The sequence below is a fragment of the Suricata suricatta genome, chromosome 13, assembly GCF_006229205.1.
Source record: "Suricata suricatta isolate VVHF042 chromosome 13, meerkat_22Aug2017_6uvM2_HiC, whole genome shotgun sequence".
Classification (NCBI taxonomy): domain Eukaryota; kingdom Metazoa; phylum Chordata; class Mammalia; order Carnivora; family Herpestidae; genus Suricata; species Suricata suricatta.
This window is the reverse complement of record NC_043712.1, coordinates 42,570,419-42,597,139: the sequence shown is the minus strand read 5'-3', so window position 1 is coordinate 42,597,139 and position 26,721 is coordinate 42,570,419. Positions and strand designations below refer to the sequence as shown.

The following is a 26,721-nucleotide window of genomic DNA, read 5'->3' as shown; positions in this document are numbered from 1 at the left end:
CTCTTGGGTAAATCCCCAGCAATGCTATTGCTGGGTCATAAGGGAGTTCTATGGATAGTTTTTGAGGAACCTCCACACTGTTTTCCAGAGCGGCTGCACCAGTTTACATTGCCACCAACAGTGTAGGAGGGTGCCCATCTCTCCACACCCTCGCCAGCAACTATAGTCTCTTGCTTTGTTCATTTTAGCCACTCTGACTGGCGTGAAGTGGTATCTCAGTGTGGTTTTGATTTGTGTTTCCCTGATGATGAGTGATGTTGAGCATCGTATAAGACTTATACATTCCATAGCTAGGAACTTTGTATCTCCCACTCCCTTTCACCCATTTTTATTTATTTTTGAGAGACAGAGACAGCGGGAGCAGGGGAGGGTCAGAGAGAGAGGGAGATACAGAATCTGAAGCAGGCTCTATCTAGGCTCTGAGCCATCAGCACAGAGCCCGACGCGGGGCTCGAACCCATGAACCATGAGATCATGACCTGAGCCAAAGCCAGACGCTTAACCGACTGAACCACCCAGGCGCCCCTCTTTCACCCATTTTCACCCATTCCCCTCTCCGTCTCCTCTTTAGCAACCACTAGTTTGTTCTCTGAATAGAATTTTTGTACATCTATAAGGATTATAAACTATGTTGAATAACTTTACCCTGTTGAGACCACAACCTGAGAAAAATTAATTGATATTTTTCCCGCAGTATAGTAAGGAATATTACATACTTTTTATTTCAGGAAGGAAAAACAAATTAGAAGTATAGAAGAAGAAGTTGAACAGGAAAAGCAAGCAGCAGATGGCATTATCAAAAACATGTCTCCTGAAAAACAAGTCAAGTACATAGAAATGAAAACCACAAATGAGAAATTGTTGCAGGTAATACTAATCACTACTCTGTGCCAACCATACTGTAGTTTTGCTACTAAAAATATGGTCTGAAGATGGGCAGCATTGGCATCCCAGAGACCCACTGATCAAAATATTTTAATAAGGTCCCCAGATAATTTCTATGGACGTTTAAATTTGAGAAGCACTGATCTAGAAAACTTCCACTAGCTTATGCTGCATGATGACCTAATTTGACTGTATTATTCATTTCTATGCATCTTTCACTTTTGCATGCCCTGTTCATGAAAACACTTGTTTTTTTTAATGAATTGCTAATGGAATAGTAAAAAACCTCATATACCAGAGCCATATGGATATATTTACTTTCTTTCCTGCTTAATATGTGGCATCTAATAAGCATCTTTTACCTTCTGCGTCCTTGATTTGAACAGCTCTTGCCTCCTAATCATGGCATTTAAATAAGCAATTTGGGAGCCTGCTGAGGGCCTATTGAGAATTCGTCCCACACTGAGATAAAGTAGTGACTCAGATTAGCAAGGCAGTGCTCTTACATGCCCATATATCTCTTAACCAAACAGTTCACAAAGAATTAGTCCCCACAAAGGCCAATAATGAATATAGTTTCTGAAATATTTTCACTGACTTTATCTTTTAAAGTTTATTTATTTATTTGGTGGGGAGTGGCAGAGAGAGAGAGACTCCCAAGCTTAGTGCAGAGTGGGCTGCTGGGCTCAATCCCCTAACTGGGACATCCTAACCTGAGCCGATATCAAAGAGTCAGGTGCTTATCCAACTGAGCCACCCATCTACCTATATCAGTGACCGTATAACTTTTTATTCGGGATTTATAACATAAAATAAAACACTGTAGAAAAGAGTATTACAGAAATGCTAAATACCATCAAAACATAATTATTCTTGCACAGCTGTTTTTGAATAATCAGCTCAAAAGTATTGTCCCTAGGAGTGAGCCATGTAAAATTACTGTCTTTGCCCTAAAAGAAATTAGGCAAAATATTTGAAAACAGTTAAAAATCAAAATTAAAAATCGTAGCCTTAAACAATGACATCATTAATTTTAAGGCTTCTGATATTTAATATTCATGAAACATGATGATTCACAGTGAAAAGCTCACCACCTTTGACAAGCTCATAGGTATTTTTAAAGGTAGATCGTGGCATAGTTTTTAGGAGTAATGAAAGAATGAACAAAAATAGAAATAATGTTAATAAATTCTAGTCCAATAGCAAGATATGAGTTGAATGTTTACAAAACCATAACCATATTTGCCACAACCATATTTGAAATGTTGAGAAGCAAACATTATTCTAAATATAACTTGCATATATATTTGCTTTTTTCCTTTTTCTTAGGAATTAGATACACTTCAGCAACAACTGGATTCACTGAACATGAAAAAAGAGAGCTTGGAAGCTGTATGTATAAAATCAAATAAAGGTTCTTGTATTACTCAGCTACAAAAGATAATTCAGCTAAATATATTAATGGAATTCATTCAAGTACATGTTTATTTTGAAGTTACTAAGAGGATTATAATTTTTTTCCCATTCATCACCACAAATATCCTAGTTTGTTGAGAAATTAGATTCAATTATTGAGTACGTACTGTGTGCAAAAGGAATCATTCTACCTTTCTGAGGTACATAAAATCTAATGGTAATTTAAAGACATGTGAATAAGAGACTAATAACAGGTGAAAAAGGAGAGAGATGAGTTCATCACTGTAAAGATACAAGTGCTTGCATTTGTTATTGATTTATTTAAAGCAGTTTTATAAATTCATAAATGTTTTTAATTAAAAATTCTTTATTCAAAAATTATTTTAATTTAAAACAATTGAATAAGATAAAAGTGAAAATGCCTGTTTTTCCTCTCTTTCTAGACAGAATTGTTTTGTATTTTTTAGTGCTTACTATGTGCTTTTTTTGACCTCCTTACATTGATCACTAGCATAGTTATTTAATCTTCACAACAATCTCATAATCCTATCATGGTTTTTATTGTGGAAAAACCTCGGGTGGAATTCACACTTCACATGCAGCTTGGTTTGACTTGTTTTCACTTAACATTCTCTTGAATTCTATTCACATCAGGTACTAGAGATCTGCATTATTGTAAATTACTGCATTGTGTTATATTGTATGACTATAACACAGCCTGGTAAATGAATAGCTTGTTTATAGTTTTTTGGTATTACCAACAGTGCTGCAGTGAAAACATGCATTTTATGCCAAATTACATATATATGTCTTAAGATAAATTTCTTGGAGTGGGACAAAAGATACACACTTCTAAAATGTCAGGTTGCCAAATTGCCTTCCAAAAAGGTGGTTCCATCTTTTACCTCTAGATTCAGTGTATGAAAGTGCCTATTTTTCCTGTGCACTCATTAACGGCAAGCATTATCCACTTTTTCCATTTTTGCTAGTTTAATAGGTAAAAATATCTATCTTGTTTTGATTTTCATTTATTTATGCACGAAATTGAGTATTTCTTTATATTTTGTTGACCAATATATATCTTTTTCTGCGAACTACCTTTTCATGTCCTTTACACTTCAGTATACTATCTAGACCTCGAACCTTGCATTCCTTTCCCGATTTCTTGTGGATTCAGGTAGGTATCATGATAATAGGATTAGGAACAATTGTAGATTGACAAGATTGCTCTCACCTCTTTTACAAAAGAATTAGGCATGAGTATTTTGTAATTATTTTGGAAATTTGCTGTTGAAAAAGTAGTTTGTTTAAAAATATTAACATGGTTTTCTATATCTGATTGTCCTCATATGGGTATATATACTTTTTTTTTTTGGATCTCTATGGTTAATAGAAATATTCTTCAAAGACTAAGGACCACATTTAGTATTAACACAACTGGCCTGCAGAATTCCTCACTGTGTGTTTTAGGGTATTAGGGAATGTCAGGTCTTATTTCACTTGGCAAATTTACTTGCTGCAGGAAGTGGTATAAGCTATATTTTTGGATTTAGTGTTTATATTGCTGCCACTTTTTGGAATCAGTACATGTATGGCTAAAAAATGTGAAACTTTATAAAACTTACAGTATTCCCAAATCAAGAATATGTTACTAATTTTATTTAATTTTTCTCAGATTCCTTGTATTTTTTATTTGGACTTGTTCTTCAAAAAAAAACATGTCAAATATCACTCAACTCGTATTTATTGAATATCTGCTGTGTGCTCACTACTTTGTTAAGTATAACTTAGCATTTCACCAGAATATTAAAAAAAAAAAAAGAACGAAAAAACCAGGTGAAGAATCAACATGAGTTTTCTTGAGGAATAGTTTTATCAAGATGCAATTTGAAGAGTTTTTTAGCAAAAGGAAGGGGAAGATAGCTATGAAAAAGGATATCTCAAGATATCTGTATTTCTTCTATCTGTATTTTATTACCATGCTTTTTCACCTGAAGCTAATCCATTAATTGAGCTGTATGTATGATGCTTTTTTTGATTGAGATCAAGAGCTGAGAGCTAAGATCAAGAGTTGAATGCTTGACCACCTGAGCTACGCAGGCACCCCTGCTTTTTTTTTTTTTTTTCTTTAAAGATTTTATTTTTAAGTAATCTCTATACACAATGTAGTTCCCCAAACCCACAACCCTGAGATCAGGAGTCACATTCACCAACTGAGCCAGCCAGGCACTTCTGTGTAATACTTTTTTAATAGACTTTCAAACCTTTTCACTTATTCATCTTTTTTTTAAGATTCCTTCTCTTGCTTTCAAAAAAGAGGTCTTTGATCTTGAAAATCTGGTCTTGCTCATCCTGTGGGCCTGGTTTCAGATATCATCATTCACTTTTATTAACTTAGAAGATTATTTAGATTTAGATCTGCTGTCTCTTCATCTGTAAAACATAGATAATAATATTCTCTTATAGAGTTGCTTTGAATATTAGAGACCATGTATAAAGAACATGGAATACAGTGCCTGGCACAGAACAAGTGCTCAATAAATAAGCTCCAAATATCATTTTCCCTCTCTTTCTCATCATTATCAACATCCCTACCTCTTTTGGTTATCTAATAAAATTATCACAGCCCTTAATTTCTCCTTGTGAACAGTAGAACAGTGGTGACTATACAATAACTATTCTATGTATGTGTATTAATTTCCTAGTGCTGCTGTAATAAAACCACACCAACTGGGTAGCTTAATACAACACATTTTCTCATCATTCTAGAGCCTAGAAATCTAAAATCAAGGTATCGGTAGAGCCATGTGCCCTCTGAGATTCTGTTAGATTCTTTCCGCCTCTTCCTAGTCCTAGTGGTGGCTATTAATTGTGGGTATTCATTCCTTTATTTTAGCTGCATCACTCCAGTCTCTGCCTGTGTCGTCACACGGCATTCTCCTTCTTTGTCTCTGTCTGTATGTATTCTCTTATAAGGACACCAGTCAACACTGGTTTAGGGTTCACCCTAATGACCTCATCTTGACTGGACTAAATCTACCAAGGCTCTGTTTTCCAAATTAGGTCATATTCATGGGTACTAGAGATTAGGATTTCAGCATATCTTTTTGGGTGACAGAGTTCAACTTATAACATTGTAGTAGAGTGTATAGGACTAGTGAGGAGAAAATATCTTCTCTCTAGAGATCAGGTCTTTGGACTTCCAAATAAATGTTGTGGTTAAAGTTGTACATAGTGACATTTTCTCAATTATCTTCTCAATGGTAGAGATGTCTGTGTTTGTTCGGGTCTTATATTTAGAAGATAAACCGCCATCTAATTGTGAATTTTAGACTGAAAATAGCTTATGAAGGAAAAAGCTTTACAAATTTACCAATTTACAAATGTGCTTTGTAACATTATTGAGTAGTATAGATATTAGATATCTCTATTTGAAATGCCGATGGTTTAAATTTGTTCTTATTCTTATAAACTGAAATCTACTTGAGAGTAGTTTTTTGTTGTTGTTGTTGTTGTTAACATTTATTTATTATTGATAAACAGAGAGAGACAGAGCATGAGCATGGGAGGGGCAGGGGGGAGGGTGAGACACAGAATCTGAAGCAGGCTCCAGGCTCTGAGCTATCAGCACAGAGCCCGATGTGGAGCTCGAACCCATGAGCAGTGAGATCATGACCTGAGTCAAAGTAGGATCTTCAACTAACTGAGGAACTCATTTCCTACTTGAGAGTAGTTTTAATAAAATCCTAATTAAGTTTTTCTTCTTTATGTGCTCTTTAGGAAATAGCACACTCCCAGGTTAAACAGGAGGCTGTATTGCTGCATGAAAAACTTTATGAGTTGGAATCCCATCGAGACCAAATGATTGAAGAAGACAAAAGCATAGGATCTCCAATGGAAGAGAGAGAGAGATTACTTAAACAGGTAGAAAAAAACAAAAATACTATGTCAAAATGTGGTAAATATTCTGATTATTTTATTTAAGGCATATGAATTGAACAGAAAGCCAGTAAGTTTATTGTCTTAAAAAACAGTGAAAAGTGAATTTCATCTAAATTAAGATTAACTGGGGCACTGCAGTGGCTCAGTCAGTTAAGCGTCCAGCTCTTGATTTCGGCTCAGGTCATGATCTCACAGTTTGTGAATTTGAACCCTGCATCTGGCTTTGCACTGACGGTGCAGAGCCTCCTTGATATTCTCTCTCCCTCTCTTTCTGCCACCCTCCATCCCTCCACTTGCATTCTCCCTCTCTCAAAATAAATAAATAAACATTAAAAAAATAAAAATAAATAAAGATGAACTGATCAAGAAAATCTGGGTGCAAGTCATTTTTCACATAAGTTGTTTCTTGACTTAAATCCTAATTTTATATGGTCTTTGTGTACATTTTGGTCATTTTTCCATGCTTTGGATCCGTAGAAGGAAACTGAAAGTCTTCTGTATTGGTTAGTAAATAATTAGTTGATCTTATTGAAGATCTGTTCCTTTATTTGTTTGGGGCCTCATATTTTGAAAACAAAATGCCCCAAGACTAGTGCATTTTTATGGTGATCAGTGCCTCTGTGAAGTGAATGGAATTAAAATGATCTATAAAATCACAGTATGTCACCATGTATTCAGTAGCTTTCTTATTACCCCAAAAACTAGCTTTTATTTAGCACTAAGTTATAATTAGCCTGTTGTTTATCCTGAGACACTCTCAGTATAGGGCCCTTAGGAGAACTGCACATATATTTGGGAGCAGCATCCATTAGGAACCTAAAATTAGACTCTTCTGTCGTCTTAAGTTGAGCCCAAATGGTTTGGAACAACCTTAGGGATCAACTCAGGAGCTATTTAAGAATTAGAATCATTCCAGAAAGGTATTAAAATCTAGAATCTTTAAAGTTCCTCCGAAAGAGATCATTGGAGGCAGGGGAGGGAGAGCATAATCTTGGGGTAGGATTGGCAGATGAGATACAGAACAACTGGTTAAGATTTAATTTCATATAAACAATGAATCATTGTTTAGAATGTGTGCGTGTGTGTGTGTGTGTGTGTGTGTGCGCGCATATATGTTGCATGGTAAAATTGTGCCCTAAAAGGTATTATTTATCTGAAATTCACATGTAATAGAGATAAAATCTGGCAACACTGCCTTGTGTGTGTGGGTGAGGGGGTAAGGTAAGCCTGGATATATATGTAAACTGATCTAGGCATGAAGACGCAACAACCTCTTGGTGCCAAAAGGATAGGTATCGATATATCAGTTGTCACCCTTTCTTTGATGAAAAAGGGAAAATCTGTGAATAGTTTCTTAATGATCTCTATATATTTTTTAACTTCAAAGGCTGAATTTTAAGAAATAGATTTCACGAAAGAGACTACATTTGACATATTAGTATAACATATCATAGAAGGAAATTTTCTTTAAAATAGTCTAATGAGTAATTCAAGTACTGTTTCTTTATATGCTTTTATAGGTTAAAGAAGATAATCAGGAAATAGCCAGCATGGAGCGACAGTAAGTACATTTATAATAGGATGTATTACATCCATTTCACATCTTTTAAATTACATTCTAAATGTACAATAGGTACATATTGTTATGTTTTTCTATGGTTCACACTGGTACTATTGATGCAGTGTTCAATCTTATTTAGAGATTGAAATATTTCTTTTAATGTTTAGTTAAGAGCCATTGGATAGCATAATTATTTTTTAAAAACAACTCTTTTAAGATATGATATATACCAGGGGTGTCTAGGTGGCTCACTTGGTTAAGCACCCAACTTCAGCTCAGGTCGTGATCTTACAGTTGGTGGGTTTGAGCCCTGCGATGGGCTCACTGCTATCAGCACAGAGCCTGCTTCAGAGCCTCTGTCCCCCTCTTTCACTGCCTTTCCCACACTCGTGCACACTCTCTTTCTTTCAGAAAAAAAAAATTAAAAAAAAAATATAATACATGTCATATAATTCACATATTTAAAGTATACAACTCAAAGGTTTTTAGTATATTCAGAATTGTGCAACCAGTACCTCAGTAAGACCCAACACCCCTGTCCTTATCCCCTCTTATCCACCACTCCCAGCCCTAGTCAACTATTCTACTTTATGTCGCTGTATTTTGGCCTATTCTGGATATTCTGTACACATGGAATCATACAGTATGTGGTCCTATGTGACTGGATTCTTTCTTTCACTTAGCATAATGTTTTCAAGACTCATCTGTGTGGTAGTATGCATCAGTATTTCTTTTTCTTTCCTTCCTTCCTTCCTTCCTTCCTTCCTTTCTTCCTTCTCTTTCTTTCACCCTTCTCTTTCTTTCTCTTTCTCTCTTTCTTTCTTTCTTTCTTTCTTTCTTTCTCTCTCTCTCTCTCTCTCTCTCTCTCTCTCTTTCTTTCTCCCAAATAATAATCCATTGTGTGCATATGCAGTATTTATCCATTTATCAATTGATGGGTATTTGGATTGTTTCCAGTTTTTGGCTATGATGGATCATGCTGGTATGAACACTGATGTATATATGTTTTTACTTTTCTTGGGTTTATACTGAGGAATAAAATTGCTAGCTTATGTATTAACTCTATATTTAACTCTTTGAAGACCAGCCAGACTATTTTCCAAGCAGCTGCACCATTTTACATTTCCACCAGCAGTGTATGAGCATTCCAGTTTCTCTATATCCTCACCAACACTTGTTATTATCTGGGTGTTTTTTTTTTTATTATAGCCATCCTAATGGATGAAAGGTAGTATCTCCTTATGGTTTTGATTTTCATTTCCCTGATGACTGCTGTTTATTGACCATGCCCATGTCTTCTTTAGAGAAATGTCTGTTCATATCCTTTGCCCATTTAAAAAAATGTTTATTTATTTATTTTGAGAGAGAGAGAGAGAGCAAGAGAGACTAAACACAATCTGGGGAGTGGCAGAGAGAGAGAGGCAGGGAATGAATCCCAAGCAGGCTCCACATTGTCAGTTCAGAGCTTGATGTGGGGCTTAAATTCAGGAACGTGGGATCATGCATGACCTGAGCTGATATCAAGAGCCGGACACTTACCCGACCCAGGCACCTCCTTTGCCCATTTTTTAATTGGATTATTTATCTTTTTATTATTGAGTTGTAAGAAATCTTTATATATTCTAGAGACATTTCTCTTATCAGAGAAATCATTTGCAAAGTATTTTTCCCATTCTGTGGGTTGTCTTTTCATTCTCTTAGTGGTGTCCTTTGAAGTACAAAAGTTTTATATTTTGATAATGTCTGGTTTAATTTTTATTTTTTTGCTTATGGTTTTGGTGTCCTATCTAAGAAACCAATGCCTAATCCAAAGTCATGAAGATCTATGCCCATGATTCATTCTAAGAATTTTATAGTTTGACTCTTATGTTTAGATCTATGATACATTTTAAGTAAACTTTTGTATATGGTGTGAGGCAGGAGTCCAATTTTATTCTTTTGTTTGTGCATATCCAGTTGTCCCAGCAACATTTGCTGAAATATTCTTTCATGAAATATTATTTATTATTCTTTCCCCGTTTAATTATTCTGGCATCTTTGTCAAAAATCAGTTGTATTGTAAACACAAGCTGGGGAGTGGCAGAGAGAGATTTCTGGACTCTCAGATTTATTCCATTGCTCTATATTTCTTCCTTTAGTCCAGTACCACATTGTGTTTATTATTATAGCTTTGTAATAAATACAAATGTTGTTTGATAAAAATTTTAACCTATATAATCTCTAATCAGCGGTAAATTTTCTCTTATCCTCTAATCTTTGAGGCTAATTTGTCAACTTAGTTCAGTTTTTACAAATCTACAAAAGAAGGTTGCTAAAGATTTTTCACTTTAATATCACAAGTCAAACTCAAAAGAAGGAAGGGGGAAATGTCAGGCAACCTAACATTCTCAGAATATACTTCTATTCTAAATAAGAATCCTATAACCAAGTTGATAATAACTGAAAATTAAAAAATAAATTAAAAGTAAATAAGAATCCTATAAAAAGATCTGGAAAAGGTTTTTCTAAATCTATAGTATTGTCTTCAGAATAGAACATATTACTTATAAATACTACTTATGCAACTTAGAAAAGATTTCCTAACATCATTAAATTTTTATTTAATGTTTTAATTTAATTTTAGTGTTTTTACTGAATATATAAATTATCTGTCATAAATTTATTTTTTTTAAGTTCATTTATTTTGAGACAGGGAGAGGAGAGAATCCCAAGCAGGCTCCATGCTACCAGCATGGACCCCAATGCAGGGCTCACACTCATGAGAGCATGACCTGAGCTGAAATCAAGAGTTTGATGCTTAACCAACTGAGCCACCCAGGCACAACCCCTGTCATAAATTTATTAAATATTTTCAACAGGTTAACAGATATAAAAGAAAAAATAAAGCAATTTAATGAAGAAATTAGACAACTGGACATGGATTTAGAAGAACACCAAGGTAATTTTTCTGGTTTTTTATATGTATAATAATAGGCATGTAGCAATATTGATATAGTATTATCTTGGACTTCAGAGACTATTTATGTGGGATTTAATGTTTAATTCTTTATGATATCCCTAAGTTTGACTACTAAAATGCTAACTTATACTATAGTAGGAAATATTACAATTAATATTAAATTATGTAAGCTGACTAAAAACTTGAAATAGAGTGGTTATAAAATGACAAGAATTTATTTTGTTTAGCAAAGCACTTCAAAAATGAAATAAAATGGTTTGACGTTGTTACAGATTTCTAATTTATACATTTTTAATGTGGTCAAATATCAGTGAACAGGGGTAACTGATAGAATTGAAGGGGGAGAGAGGATTAAGTCCCTGGCAGAAAGAATTAATTCCCTACGGATCCCAGTAATGAGGTAGCAAGGACTGATCTGATCCTTTCCCTTCTTGCCCCAGCTGTGGAATATGAAGAGCCAAAGGAACTAGAACCCTTGTGTTAGCAGGGAGTATGTACATGTGGTGGGAATTGGAGAGCTATATGTAGTATATGTTTGGTTGTATTATTTATGTTTTTTTCTCAATATGTGAATAATAGCATTAGCTTCTATCGATTGCTTACTTACCTGGATTGGGCACTATGTGATCTTTGCAAGAACCGTTTGAAGGCTTGTAAGCCCTTTTGTACTTGTTGAAGTTCAGAAAAGTTACTCAAATTCCCACAGTAGTAAAGGGTAAAGTCTAGATTTAGATCAAGTTTTCTTTGATCCCAAAGTTTTATTCTATTGTCAAACCCTAATCTTGGCTTTCTGATATGAAGCGCTACATTTCTGAAATAAAAATATTCTTATGAAATGCTTAGTTTTATTTACATATGGCTTATAATGGCTTCAAGTAGACATATTTAGGCATATTAGGCATACAGGCAAACAAACGTTAAGTTCCATTTATCAGGTAAATAAGCTTAGCTTAAATTTTCTCATTTGCAAAGTGTGAATATAAAGGTCCTTCTTCACTAAGGTTTATGAATACTAAATGATATGTATGGCAAGGTAGGCTCCAAATAAATTGTTAGGACTAAGGTCATATTATTTTCTTTATTAAATTATTTTATTGCTTTTAATTTATATAGATCTAGTGTTCTATATTTTTTTATTAATAGCTTATTCTGAGAAATTTGATAGTGTTCTTGATTTTAGATGCTTTACAGGAAACTTTCTAAACAATTTTCCTCTTCTTAAATTTAAATTTCTAACAATACTCAATTTATTTTTCCAGTAAAGTAATTCATTTTGAGGGTAACACTTTATTAATTGCTGGTTCTAAGATAAATAAAATCTTTTGAATTGTGGCTTCTATTTTACTTTTTGTTTTCTAACCTTTGTCCTATTTGATTAATGTGGAAAAAGACAATCTATTATGTAATAGTAGCAAAAAAAGTGTTAAAATATCTATAAAAATATCTGTTACATAAATATTATATACATATATATGTTCATATATAATCAATACATTCGATTTTTTTCTTGTGCTATAATGTGAACATAAATTATGGGTGCAGTAGCACAGGGGATTTTTGTTATAAGGTTATGTGTTAGCTCAGGGTTTCTTATTTCTTGTCTGACCTATTGTAGTAGCCTTCTTACTGGTTGCCCCATCTCCAGTCTTGCTCTCTCTCAGGTTGATCTACCACAGTTTTGCTAGCGTGACTTAAAGTAAAATTGATTCTGTGTCACTCTCCTGCTTAACAATGGTTCCCCATAAGAAATTTGAGAATCTTTGCACGGCAGTCCCTCTGCAATCTAACCTGTATGTTGTCAGTCTCCTCTCCTACTCCGTATCATCTCTGTCCTTACATTCTAGTACTAATCTCCTTGTGGTACCCCACAGCCCACCCCCTTTACCATAAATCAAACTCAATCCTTTGCTCCTACTATTTATTCCCTTGTCTTGAATATTCTTTTCCCTGTTATACCTTACTAACTTCTCATCCTTTTAAATCTACCTCAGGTATCCTTTCATCCAGCATAATAACCCTAACTTCCACCCTGACCTATTTCAGAGCTGGGCCAAGACATCCCCCTTCCTCCATTATTAGAGCATAAGGTGCATAAATGTTATCATTGTGTTGACCTGACCATACTATATTACCACCATCTCCTTGGATGTTTGTCTTTTCCCTTAGGCTATACATCATCAAAGGGCACAGACTGTATCTTATTCACTCTGGAGCCTCTTTCATCAACACAATGTTTGGGAAAATAAACACTCAATAAATGTTTGTGGAATGAGTGAAACAGTACTATATTTTAGCAGGGAAAGATTTGAGAATGAACTAAAGGTGAAAATTGGGCTCTGTCACTTCTTTAGGAACTCTAGTTCTTAAGATGTACATATGCACTCTTTTCCAGAGACAGCTTGATTGGTTAGCAAAAGCTTTGTTACTTTCCAGAAGATTCTTACCTTGGATTCATTATTTATTACCAGTAAAGTGATGGGTTCTTACCTACATCTGCCTTCTCAACAGTCCCTTGACTCAAGACTGTTGATAATCCCCGCCTTAAGATAGAGGATAATCAAGTTATTTTGACTTTTTAATTCTTGCTTCTTCCTGCCCCAGGCTTTATTTCCTCTGGCCATTTTGCTAATTTGGCAGTTGCTATACCTTAGGGTGCCTTTGTATGATCCAAGTAAGGCCACCATTTTGCCTTGTAGGGGTTCTGGTTAAAATAGTATATAAACCATAAATAATGTTAATATATATCTCACATTGTTAGTAGTTGCTTCATCCTTTCAGTTTTGCATAATTCATTTTAAATTCAGAGGCATCCTTGGATACTGGGTTAGGTCTAGTTCTCTGCTAGTTATTAATGGTGGCCCTATAATCCAATATCTTCCATAAGTGTATTATATTTATTTATTTTGACAAGTCCCTATAGTTATACTGTGTCGAAAGTTACATTGAGTAATTATGTCTCAGAGTTAACTAAGTAAAATAAATTAACAGTTATTTGTTCTATGAAAATCTTCATTGTTCAGATGCTAAGTTATCCTCATAGTACATACACTTGGTCCTTTGACCACTTCTAGAAGGGCTTCTTTGTTCTCACATCTTTGCTTTGTCTTTGTAAGTGATTAAAAAAATAAATCTCATAACAAAAATTCCAATGTAATAAGATATAATTACTCTTTTAAAACTTCTGAGGGATTTTTATCACGTTAAATATTTATTAGACATCACCATATAGTGGTTTTACCTTATTGATGGATCAGGTAATTTTGTTATATGGGTTCTAAAACTGTTTAGGTTAAAATATGTATACTATACTGTAAGGAACTATTATTATTTATACTTACTAGAAGCAATGAGAAATAGTTCTCTTGAAAGTTGTTAACATGGTCAGAAGTTGGGTACAAACTAAATCATTATTAAAGCAGAGCATTATTGGCAGATGCCATGCTACTTTTTAAAAGAGGCAGAACCCATAAGGATTTCTCCTTTGCCAGCTAAATGCCAGCCATGAAATACTTGCTTAATTGTTGCTTTTTAAAGTACTGCTCCTAAAGCCAGCAGAAGAATGAAAATAATAAAGATAAGAGCAGAAATAAATGATACAGAAACAAAAAAAAGTCAGTAAAACATATAATGAAACCAGGAGCTAGTTCTTTGAAAATATTTATAAAATTGATAAACCCATCTCCAGACTTACTAAAAAGAAAAGAGAGAGGACCCAAATAAGTAAAATCACAAGGAGAAGTAACAACTAACACCACAGAAATACAATTATAAGAGAATATTATGAAAAATTACATGTCAAAAAATTGGACAATTTGGAAGAAATGGATAAATTTCTAGAAACATATAAACTACCCAAACGGAAACAAGAAGAAATGGAAAAATTGAATAGACCAATAACCAGCAAAGAAATTGAATCAGTAATCAAAATTGTCTCAACAAACCAAAGTCCAGGGCCAGATAGCTCCCCAGGGGAATTCTACCAAATATTTAATGCCTATTCTCAAACCATTCCAAAAAATAGGAAAGGAAAATTTCAAAAATCACTCTATGAGGCCAGCATTACCCTGATTCCAGAGACTTCACTAAAAATCACATTGCTGGGAGTTTTACCTTTAAAAATTCTTTTTTCTATAGTTTTAGTTGAGTTTGGGGTAGGATTAGAGTTAGCTGTGCATATTAAACCTACCATCTTTTTTTTAAAATATTTTCTTTTTTTTTCCTCCATAATATTTTATTGTCAAATTGTTTTCCATACAACACCCAGTGCTCTTCCCCTTAAGTGCCATCTTTAAAAAGAAATCACATTATAAACCTGACTTACTCAGAATTTTGAGAGTTTTAATCACCTGAATGGACTTCTTTTTGCTCTCTGTGTGTGTGTGTGTGTGTGTGTGTGTTGCCTCAATTGACCATTCTCATGCTTTCATTAACTGTCCAATTAGCCTTAGTATATAGGAGGTTATCCCTTCTTATTTTTCAAAACAATTTCCCTTAAACTAAAGTTATTTTAAAGACTCCAGTTAACTCATTTTTTAAAGCTATGTACTTTATTTGGTATAAAAATCTGGTATATACATAATGTGAAAAATTCAAGCAATACAAAAGTGTATCAAGTAAAAAGTCATCTCCATTCTCCTTATAGTCATCCCACTCTTCTGAGGTAGTCATTATTTGCAACTTGATATCTATAGCCTTTTAGACTTTTTCTATACTTATATAAGTGTATGTATTCTAAGATGGAATAGTATTGTATAGTTTCTCTGAGGTTTAGTCTTTCATTTATCTATATACAGTGTACATTCTTCCATATGAGGATATATACTTCATTCTAAGAAGTATAATATAGTGGACAATCTCAGAGTTTTAAAGCCAGAGAATGGTGCCTGGGACATACTTATTATTCTCAAGAACTGTTAGCTGCCATCATCCTGTTTGTTACTAGGGTTAAAAGTATTCATTGGATCCACATTGACGCACAAGTAGGGGAGGGGCAGAGAGAGAGGGAGACACAGAATCGGAAGCAGGCTCCAGGATCTGAGCTGTCAGCACAGAGCCCAACATGGGGCTCAGACCCACGAACCGTGATGTGAGATCATGACCTGAGCTGAAGTTGGACACTTAACCGACAGAGACACCTAGCCTCCCCCCCCCACATTGACATTTAAGATGATTACTAATTTTTCACTGCCAAAAACAAGGCTACAGTAAATAACCTTGTTGTATTCATGTTCATTAGCTTCTAGAAGTGATAGTGTGAATAGAATGGTACTTTTACAATTTCTCTTATTTTTGCTTATTTCTTCCTGAAAAGATAGTGTCATCTTATACAACCAACAGGAGTATATGAAAGTGCTTCCTCATCACATTAGTTATTTACAAATATCTTAGTTTTTGTCGGTCAAGAATAAACACTTGGATGGTTCACAGTTCTTACAGGCCTGAATTTGTAGGACTGCTATGATCCACAAGGTGGGGCTAATTATCTGGATGTCTGTATAAACAGACTAAGCTTGACAAATACTGTTGAAAAAGTACAGTCACACATCTCTGCAAGAAGGATTCTTGGGCATTATGACTCATTACAAATTATTTTCTCAATTGTAGAGTTCAATATCTTTCCAAAGATGGATTAGATTGTAAAACCAAATATGTGATTATTGATGTAGCGTATCACAAACATCTAAATATTGAACTGCTGCAATATAATAAATATGTATCATGATAGAAGTATACATAAAGTTCCAGAGGATCATTGGATTACTGTCCTAAACTCTAAATAAAATCGTTGCAGTTTACTCTATAATTTAATTGCTTCTTTGAAGAATAATAAAAATATAAAACATAACATTTTTCTTTGGTTTGTTTATAGGATACTTTTTCATAGTTAGGGGTCTATGGCCTATTTTGGAAGCTTTTATTCTTTGCTTAGGTAATATAGAATATATAAAGACAGGATAGTTCTATTTAATAGGATAGGTTCTGCAACCAAAATGCCTTATTTACCTCAGAGCTGTGCTGTTTTACTGGCTGATCTTGGACATGCTATTTGACCTTTTGATACCTTAGTTTTTGCTTTTTTAAAAATGAGTTAATTGATTTAGTACTTTCTTTATTTTTAAAATGGAGATGGTAACAGTACCTACTTCTACTAGCAGTCACTCGGCAGATTAGATGAATGGTTGTGTGTATGTGTTTGTGTGACTGACTCAGAATAGCATATAGTTATAAGAGTGCACATATTAGTTACTGGCTGTTTTTAATGCTGTTAATTTATAAACTGAAACTTGAGTAACATTCCTGGAGATCTTCCCAAAACATATTTTGAGGAAAGTTTATTCCCTAGGAGGTATAAAATAACTGATTAAGTTTTAAAGTGTTTTATCCTGTGGTGTCTGAGATGTCAAATGGCATTTATACATTGCTATTCATTAGAGACTCTATACAGTCCATAAAGAAGAATGAATCATTGCTTATTGTTCAATTTGGAGATTGGCTAAGGTACATTTTATATTTTTTATTAGAAGATGGTATTATTTCCAGATTAGGTGCTTGAGTACCATCTGAAATTAATTAGAAATAAAAATTCTTTGGCTCCATGTCAGACCTACTGAATGTGTAACACTGGGCATAGGGAATTTGTGTTTCAGCAAACTCTCCTGATGATTCTGATGCACGCTAAAGTTTTATAATCACTGCTTTAGGAAATAATTAGGAAGTTGTGTTTAATACATTCCAAGGACTACTCATCCAGTTTTATTGACACTACTCTCTTAAAACACATGTCTTCATAGTCCTTTTTCTTTTATTTATATGGTGAGACTTTTTACAATAATTTAACTTGTACATAATTAGAGAATTTTTATTATATATTTTTAAAGAGCCTCCAGGGTGTAAAAATAGAATTACTTACTGCATAGCTGTAGGGGAATTTGCCTGCAGAAATTTAAAACACTTTGGAGAGAATGTATGGTTGATAAGTTGGGTGAAGCCCGAAGCTAAAAGTTAGTTTAAAACATTAAACTTATATGGACTCATTTTAACATACCAGTTTGGTAGTATTTGATATGCCAGTTTATTACTTACTGCTATAATGATAGGTGAAAAGTCAGTGGGAAAGAGAGACTGAATATAAAAAGATGGAATTTAATAGGACCCTTAAACTAATTAAAATTGAAGTAGGAAAGGGGAAGAGACAATGTCCTGACTTAGTAAAATAGGTGAAAATGTTAGCAGAGATTTAGACAATGGCTTAGTATGAATTAATGTGCTGTAGCCTCCAAAATGGCTAAAATCCTAGGTTGCATTAATAAAAAGATGAATATATAGAGCATGAGAAGTGATAGTCTGCTTCAAATCCTGTATTTTTTGGCATTATACTTTAAAAGGGACAAAAAAGAACTGTAACTCACTAAGAGAATGAACAGAATGGTAGAGACTAAAACCATGCCACAGAAGGAAAATCCAAAGGTATTGACTACTCAAAGGCCATGGGGAGACTTAGGTGGCCTCAGAAGGACTCCCAAGTGCTAGAAAGGAAAGAATTTGGATATGTAAAAGTCCTTCAGGTGTTTCAGTAGTCTGCCAGTTTGGGGACCTTGAGGCCAGAAGAGTCATTAGCATACGCCTTGTTATATATTGGTCAAGAGAGAATACGGAGGGGAAATGGTACTCAGACCTCTAGGGGCAGAACTACTTCTCGGAGAATAAATATCAAGATAGCTCTGTAAGCCTACAGTCCAGAGAACATTTGATGGCAGAGAAGTAATAGGGTCAGATGAACTGACAATGAGGACAAAGGCAGTTGTGGTGGTACTCAACCCCTTGGTAATGCAAGAAGAGCATATCTCTCTTACTCCACTAGCTTTCTTTAGCAGAGGGCATCAGAAAACAATGATGTCCTTTCTACAGTATTCCAAGTCTTTTGTAATAGGCCTGAATTAATAGTTTATAATTTGGGGGTACTTGTATTGGTAGAGTATAAATGCCTTGAATGCAGTGGTGGTCTTCATCTCTATAATTTCTATATTACTGGTTAGAGTGCCTTGCTGATATGATACTTCATGAACTCTTTCACCTATCTACTTACCATAGGACTTCATATATACCTCATTTAGAACACTTAGGTTCCATTGTGGCTTTTGGTTCTACATGTACACAATATAGACTGTAATCCTTTTAGGATAGAGTTGTAACTATCTTGTTCATTTTGATTTGTAGCACCTGCTACAGTATCTGGCACATAGCAGGCCACCAGTAAATTTGGAGTAAATTATGTAGAACTATAATTGCATCAGATGTTCAGAATCTGAGGATAACTCTAAAATAAGCCTTATTTTATCAGCATGCCCTTTCCTTTTCCTTTGGTCTCCTTAATCTTACTCCTTAAGGCCCTTCTGCTTGCCTGCTTTTGTGCCTCCAGTGTAATATACTAATTACCTTCCCCTATCTATGATCTTGACCTCCCCTTTAATAATAAATCTAGGGGCGCCTGGGTGGCTCAGTCGGTTAAGCGTCCGGCTTCGGCTCAGGTCAGATCTCACGGTTCGTGGGTTCGAGCCCCGTGTTGGGCTCTGTGCTGACAGCTAGCTCAGAGCCTGGAGCCTGTTTCAGATTCTGTATCTCCCTCTCTCTCTCTCTGACCCTCCCCTGCTCCAGCTGTCTCTCTCTGTCTCTCAAAAATAAATAAAAAGCATAAAAAATTTTTTTAATAATAAATCTAAGGACGGACTTGGTAATAACTCCTGTATTTTACCCTACCTCAGGACTGCCCACGTCTGTTCGTTGCCTGTCATGGATAGCTCAGAAATGAATCCTCCAACCGAGAAATCACAAAATAGAGGAGTTTACTAGTGCCCTAATCTCTTTTACTCCTAACAACAGTCATATGGGATGAGGTTTTTATAAAGCATGGGAATCTGCTAAGATATATGGGAGCTCTGTCCTATCTAATCCAGCTGACCAGCTGTATAGTTGGAGACATTGACCAGATATGTATTCTGGCTCAATCTGATGACAGTTAAGAATATGGATTTGAAGAGAGGAGGAGAAAAGATTCTGCCAGGTTTCTGACTTGGATGGTAAGGTATGGCTAAGGACTTCCGAACATAATAGGAAATAAATACAGAGGGGTGCAGACTTTGAGAGGGAAGACTGATGAATTTAATTATTTAATTATTAATATACTATTAGGATGTCCTGAAAGTACTCACATGAATATATCTAGTAAGCAGTTGGATCAAACAATCTGAAAGTAAGGGAAAAGGTAAAATTTGGGAGTTCTTAAACTACAAAAATGAGTATGATTTTCTTGGATGTAATATAGCCTTAGAAGTCAACTAAGAGCAGAAACCAGAATTTAAATAAAGAAGAAAGGGAAAACCATGCAGAGAATACAGAAAGAATGATCTCAGTGTAAGAGAAATCAGAAGTTCCCACTCCAATAATAAACAAACAAGGAAAAAAATTGAAAGAAGGAAGAAAGTATCAATAGTGTCAAATATTACATAGTAATATAAGAACTGGACACTGGCCTGTGGATTTGATAATTAAAGAGTCATAGAATCTTACTGAGAGAAATTTCATTGGAATGACAGAATAAGAAGCCTCATTACATATCTTGAGGTCTGATAGCAAGATGAGGAACTAGAAACGGTATATTCTTTTAAGTTTAGAAGAAGAAAGATAAGATGGTAGTTACATTTTTGTAAAGCCCAGGATGCAAGCCTTTCTCCTAATCCCTCAATGCCTGACCAATATCTGGTGCAACTTCTCAATCGGGACTTTCTTAGAAACCTAGGCTAGGGCAGATCCAGCAGAAACCAGCTTTTCTGCTCCTTCACATATATTATATAACATTTCCATGCATATAACTCTCCTGTGGAGGGTATTCCAGTTCTAATTCTTTGTTTCCCACTCAAAACACTTTTGCCATAAGGTTAGTGAATGTTATTTATATTAAGACTAATTTTAATTTGTAATGCATTTTTGAAAAAACATAATCATATACAAAGTTTGTTATTAATGACAAATTATATCTCCCTTTCCCCTTAATAACCTATCATGCATCAATATGCTTTGAGACCATTGGTGATTATATGAACTCAGATAGCTGTTCAGTAAAGTTAATGCATCCAAAGCCTTAGTCTGAATGAACCCAGTATTTCCCATTGGTTCTCAGTGTTAACTGGCTGGAAATTCATGACCACTAGGTATTTACTCTTCATAAGCAGTGGATTTCACTTTTCACTTTTTATTGTAAATACTGTTTTGGGTGCCTTGACAAGATTTTCTCTGTATCAGGGCTCTCCTCAATGAGTTCGGCGGAAATATTTAGACCAGAAAACAATAAAACTGTCTGGTGACCTAGGTTTCTATTCCATCACCTCCATGTACTCGTAGGTCACTTCTCACCCAAGCAGATATATGTATAAGTAGAAGTCCATGCCTCCATGTAATTTGGGGTTCTACCCTAACTGTCTTCCTCTATTCCCTAACTTTTCTGTAGCCAGTACTTGAAGAAAAAACTGTATAGGAGTTTAAATGGAATACAGGCTAACCATTGGGTTTTAACATATGCACTCTAACCTTTGGTGCTCCCATTTTCTTTAAACTCTTCTTAAAGTTCTTCTAGCTGCCAGCTCCTTCTCAGGAACTTCCTTAGGAATCTCTAGTCTATTATTCTTGCCATCCTTGCTGGGTATCATCTTAATAACGTTCTTTGGTTTTTCCAAAATGCTAAAACTTGACTGACTCAGATGAAGAAAGTGCAAATTGGTGCAAGCACAAATTTATTATGCTTTCTCTACCTGAGACCCTGAGAACACAGGGCTGCAGTTATCTCACTAGTCCAAGGAAAAAAACTCAATTTTTGTTATGCTGAAAATCCTGTTGTCATAAAATAATCATGATCCATCTCTATAAAGAACCCTTTATGCAGCTAAAGTGTCTGATTTCATCCATTTATCGGGGTCTTAGATTTTTGCCTTTTTAACATTACTTTCACATACGTTAAACGCAACATATCCAGACCTGCTGTAAGCAACTTGTTAATCTTGCTTCTCTTTTCAGTTAAGAATACTACCATGTCCTCATTTGCCCTGGCCAGAAGCCTGGGAGTCCTACAAAATCCATTCGCTCTGGCTCTTAAATGTCTGCAACAAAAATCTACTTTCCATCCTAATTGCCACTCCTCTGCTCCAGGGAACCTTCATCTTTTACCTGGATTACTGTGACAACCTCCTAACTTATCATCCTGTCTCCAAAATTTATTTCCCTTTTATGCACTCAACCAGAAACATTTTTCAGAAACACAAATTGATCATTTTATTCCCCTGCTTAATATTCTTTAGCAGTTTTACCATTGTCCTTACTTCTTTACCAATGTTCAAACTTCAATATATGTCTTTTAAGATCTCTCATCATTTTGACTTCTGTTTGTACCACTTTTCACTTCACATTCTCTGCCTCTGTTATACTGCTCTTTCACTTCCTTGTGCTACCATATTCATCTTCACTTTCAAGTTTCTCTCCTGGCAGTGCTTTGATTTTGAACCCTTTCTTCTCTGTTTCAATCAGGTAACTTTTATTCATTTATTCTTTATGTAATGCAGTTTAAATATTTCTTCTTTAGAGAAAATTTCTGAGAATTCCTTAACTAAGGTAAGTTGTCCGTGTTCTCTGCTCTTCTAGCACCCTTTATCATGAGATAGCACTTTGTACATTCTAATTACATGTACAATCTTTAGATTTAAAATTCTCTGAGGGAACTAACTTTGCTATTTTGCTTGTTGTGAGTTATTCAAGATGCAATATGAACTTCCTTGGGACCTTATATTTCCCATCCCCAGTAATATTCATGTGCAGGTTGAATAGCTCCAAGTTGGGACTGAAATAGAGAACCATTGGAAAACCTTTCATTCCTTTCCAGTCAGGAGATTATTTTTTCCAAAGAGTCAAACATATGTATATAGCGATTTTAAAAGATTCTATGTTAATTAAAAAGAATTGAAAATAATGAATTTTCAGTGATTAATGGTCACTGAAGAGTGACAATTGTTATACAGAGAACCTAAGAAATATTTTATATTTAGAATATCATGTTGAAGTGTTTGTTGAGGAGTTTGTGAAATTAATGTTAAATTTTGTATCTCTTATAGGTGAAATGAATCAGAAGTATAAGGAACTAAAAAAACGAGAGGAAAATATGGACAGTAAGTGGTCACCTTATTGATGTGAAAATATTCTCAGATATCTGTTTATCCCAAATCAGAGATCTTATTTTAGGAAGATACAATGGCTAATAATAAATCCAGGAGTGTGGACATTCAAAGTATTTGCCTTGAAGGAAAGACTACATATCAAGCAAAACTTAAGGATGGGTAGAGAATTTTAGAAAGGTTTTGTATGTTTGTATGTATATGAGTATTTTTGTGCTAGAGATAGATTATAAAACTAGTACTTACATTAATTGTATAGAAACCACTTATTGTTTATTGAATGTTCTCTTTTACATGTTTCACTGCATTCATCTTTAGTATCTTTCACCTTTTTTAAAACTCTTTATAATACTTCTCTCATTAATATTGGTCTTTACCTCAGGTTTTGCTACTTGGTTCTGTCACCAGTTGTAGTTTTGGTAGCCTTCTGTTACAGCTTCTAATTAACTTTTTAAAATCTTAACATTGTAAGTAGATCTTCACTTAAAATTGTGTCGTGCATTTAGAAAATTTTCAAAATTAATATTACTGGCTTCCTTTTTTAATAATTTTATTATAATCTGAAGTTTTATAGGTGTGATATCAATTGTTATCTTCATCAAACTGTGCCATAAACTAGTAATAGCCAATTCTGATTTAACAACATCCCACGATTTCTTTAAAATCTCAGCAAATACCAAAAATTATCTCAAAATTAATTCATAGTTTCATGGTAACAGTAAAGTTATTTTTAACTTACTGTAAGTTTTTATTTTGGGGAAAGCCATAGAATATATTTTTAAGAATATAAAAGAAGTAGAGGTTCCTGGGTGGCTCAGTTGGTTAAGCTTCCATCCTCAGCTTAGGTCATGAACTTGTGGTTCGGGACTTTGAGGCCCACATGCATCCAGCTCTGTGCTGACAGCTCAGAGCCTGTAGTCTGCTTTGAATTCTGTGTCTCCGTCTCTCTCTGTTCCTTTCCCACTTCTACTCTCTCTCTCTCTCAAAACTAAATAAAGATTATGGGGTGCCTGGGTGGCTCACTCAGTTGAGCATCAGCTTCGGCTCAGGTCATGATCTCACAGTTCATGAGTTCGTGGGTTTGAGCCCCATGTCAGGCTCTGTGCTGACAGCTAACTCAGAGCCTGGAGCCTGTCTTCAGATTCTGTGTCTCCCTCTCTTTCTGACCTTCCCCTGCACACGCAGTCTTTCTCTCTCTCAAAAATAAATAAAAGCATTTAAAACATTTAAAATGAATAAATAAAGATTTAAAAAATTTTTGATATAAAAAAGTAAATTATGTATGGATTCTATATTCGACAAGAGATGGAAGATTTCTTTAGAATACTTATTTATAATGTAAACAAATTATTAAATTTATTTAGTTGAGATTAAGGCAACATTATAAGTTAAATACTTTGAGATAAAATAGGTAACTAGTAACTATTTTCAGATAGTATTAAAATTAGTGAGTAATTATGAATGTGAATAATTATAGATAAAGGAGATCCTATGTAAGAACAGATTTTTTTTTCTGTTCTTCTTTATATCCATTATTATTTCTGAGCCCAAATTTGTAACTTTTAGTTTACTTGTATTAAGATCACAACAGCTAAGCTTTAAAAGTTTGAAAGTATGTAGGGGCGCCTGGGTGGTTCAGTTGGTTAAGCATCCAACGCTGGCTCAGGTCAAGATTTCATGGTTAGTGGATTTGGGCCCCATGTTGGGCTCTGTGCTGACAGCTCAGAGCCTGGAACCTACTTTGGATTCTGTGTGTGTCTCTCTCTCTGCCCTCCCTTGCTCACACTCTATTTCTCTCTTTCTCTCAAAAATAAGTAAACGTTAAAAAAATTTTTTTAAATTTTGAAAATATGCAGAAATGTTCTTACTGAATAATTTAATTACCCTTGGGTTAATAAAAGATTAAACAGTGATAATTTAAAATTTGACATGGGGGGAAGGGAAGAATAAAATAGGATAAAGAGAGAGAGGGAGGCAAACCGTAAGAGACTTGAAAATACAGAGAACAAACTGAGGGTTGCTGGAGGGGTTTGAGGCGGGGAATGGGCTAAATGGGTGATGGGCATTAAGGAGGGCACTTGTTGGAATGAACACTGGGTGTTATATGTAAGTGATAAATCACCAAATTCTACTTCTGAAATCATGATTATACCCCATGTTAACTATCACGGACTTAAATGAAATTTAAAAGTTAAAAAAAATTATAAATAAAACAAACCAAAAAAATGAAGTTTCCTTTGAATTTCTAAAAAGCGTTGTTAAGACCTACAAATCAGAGATTATATAGTATTAACTATATTAACAGTAGCTTTTCATTGTATTTTTGAATCTGCAGCTTTTATTGAGACCTTTGAGGAAACTAAGAATCAGGAACTGGAAAGGAAGGCACAGATAGAAGCCAGCATTGTTACGCTTTTGGAGCACTGTAGTAGAGTAAGTACTATGTGCCTGTGTGAGTGTTCTTATTATTTTTACTGTGATTACCTTTCCAAATACAGCTCAGAAAATGCAGTGGCTCATTATGACATCTGCTCTTTTCATCTCTCTCCTTTAAATTCCTGTATTAGTCCTTTAATTTGTGTATTTCTAACAAAATTCACCTAAGGACAGTAGGGAAAAAAGGATAACATGCATGATGTCAATATTTAGTAGTAAGTGAGGGACTAATTCAGAGTAATTATTAATGTGATTTTCTTCCATTATTGATGTATCTGGACTTAGAGAAGTAATGTTTGCACAGATAACTTCAAAATCTAGGTGTTATAATGGAAAATGTTGATATATTTTTAATTATAATTTGTATTATAAAGAGAAGGGATTCTTTTCTTGTAAGACTCTTTAAGAGTGTAGGGTATCAAGGAGTATCTTCACTTATTTTTTAAAAACAAAGTTTATTGGGCAGCTACTAATGAGTGGTAACAAAGAAGAAAAAATGCAGTTTCTTTTAAATATTCAAAGTGTTGTAAGATCCTAAATAATTCTTAAAATACCATAGTTGAATTTCTTCTACAAAGAAATAAATTTCAGTATTCTTTTACATTTGCTTTAATTTACTCTCTCCATATTGAGAAAATATGACTTTGAATCTCCCTATACTCTTCTAAATACTTATAAAACATACATAATAAATGATGTATTTTTAAAAAAGTATATTGATTCATAACATCTAGTCCTTTAGCAGTGTTTTCCAGGAGTTTTCTTGAAGACTTAAATCAGTGGAATTTTTTCCATTTTTATTTCTGTACAAATACAGAATTTAAATCGTATGAAACAAATATCCTCTATCACCAATCAAGAGCTGAAGATGATGCAGGATGATCTCAATTTTAAATCTACTGAAATGCAGAAATCACAAAGTACAGCTAGAAATTTGACTTCAGGTGAGAAAACAGAGATTTTAATATCCTTTTCTGTAACAAATTGAAACTTTAAAACTTTCATTTTCATATTATTTTATATTTTTAAAGGCTAAGAATATATGATTGCTTATTGCTCCAGTCATTTATAGACTCAGAATTGTGTGTGACTTTTAACATCGACTTAACAGTATTTCATTGGGACATTCTGATTCATTTTTAACATGTACTGAATACTTGATCTGTACCTGTGCTATAACATGGGTATACGAAGTTTAAAAAAAAAAAGTTCGCTTTTTTCCTCAAGGAACTTTGAACAACTAAATATAATGAAGCAGTACTATGACAGAAGCATAAGGAGCAACAGAATTACATTGGGTTCATACC

The 26,721-nt window shown here is 34.4% G+C and overlaps 1 protein-coding gene across 1 annotated transcript in view; it reads left to right on the top strand.

Moving 5' to 3' along the window:
- IFT74 (intraflagellar transport 74) overlaps nucleotides 1-26,721 on the top strand; it is a 77,780-nt gene that overhangs the window by 34,169 nt on the left and 16,890 nt on the right. Inside the window, exons 9-16 of the mRNA XM_029920925.1 lie at nucleotides 729-867; nucleotides 2,215-2,277; nucleotides 6,082-6,225; nucleotides 7,764-7,804; nucleotides 10,663-10,742; nucleotides 22,919-22,972; nucleotides 25,314-25,411; nucleotides 26,232-26,358. Coding sequence (XP_029776785.1) covers nucleotides 729-867; nucleotides 2,215-2,277; nucleotides 6,082-6,225; nucleotides 7,764-7,804; nucleotides 10,663-10,742; nucleotides 22,919-22,972; nucleotides 25,314-25,411; nucleotides 26,232-26,358 — 746 coding nt within the window. The remainder of the gene's footprint in view (nucleotides 1-728; nucleotides 868-2,214; nucleotides 2,278-6,081; nucleotides 6,226-7,763; nucleotides 7,805-10,662; nucleotides 10,743-22,918; nucleotides 22,973-25,313; nucleotides 25,412-26,231; nucleotides 26,359-26,721) is intronic.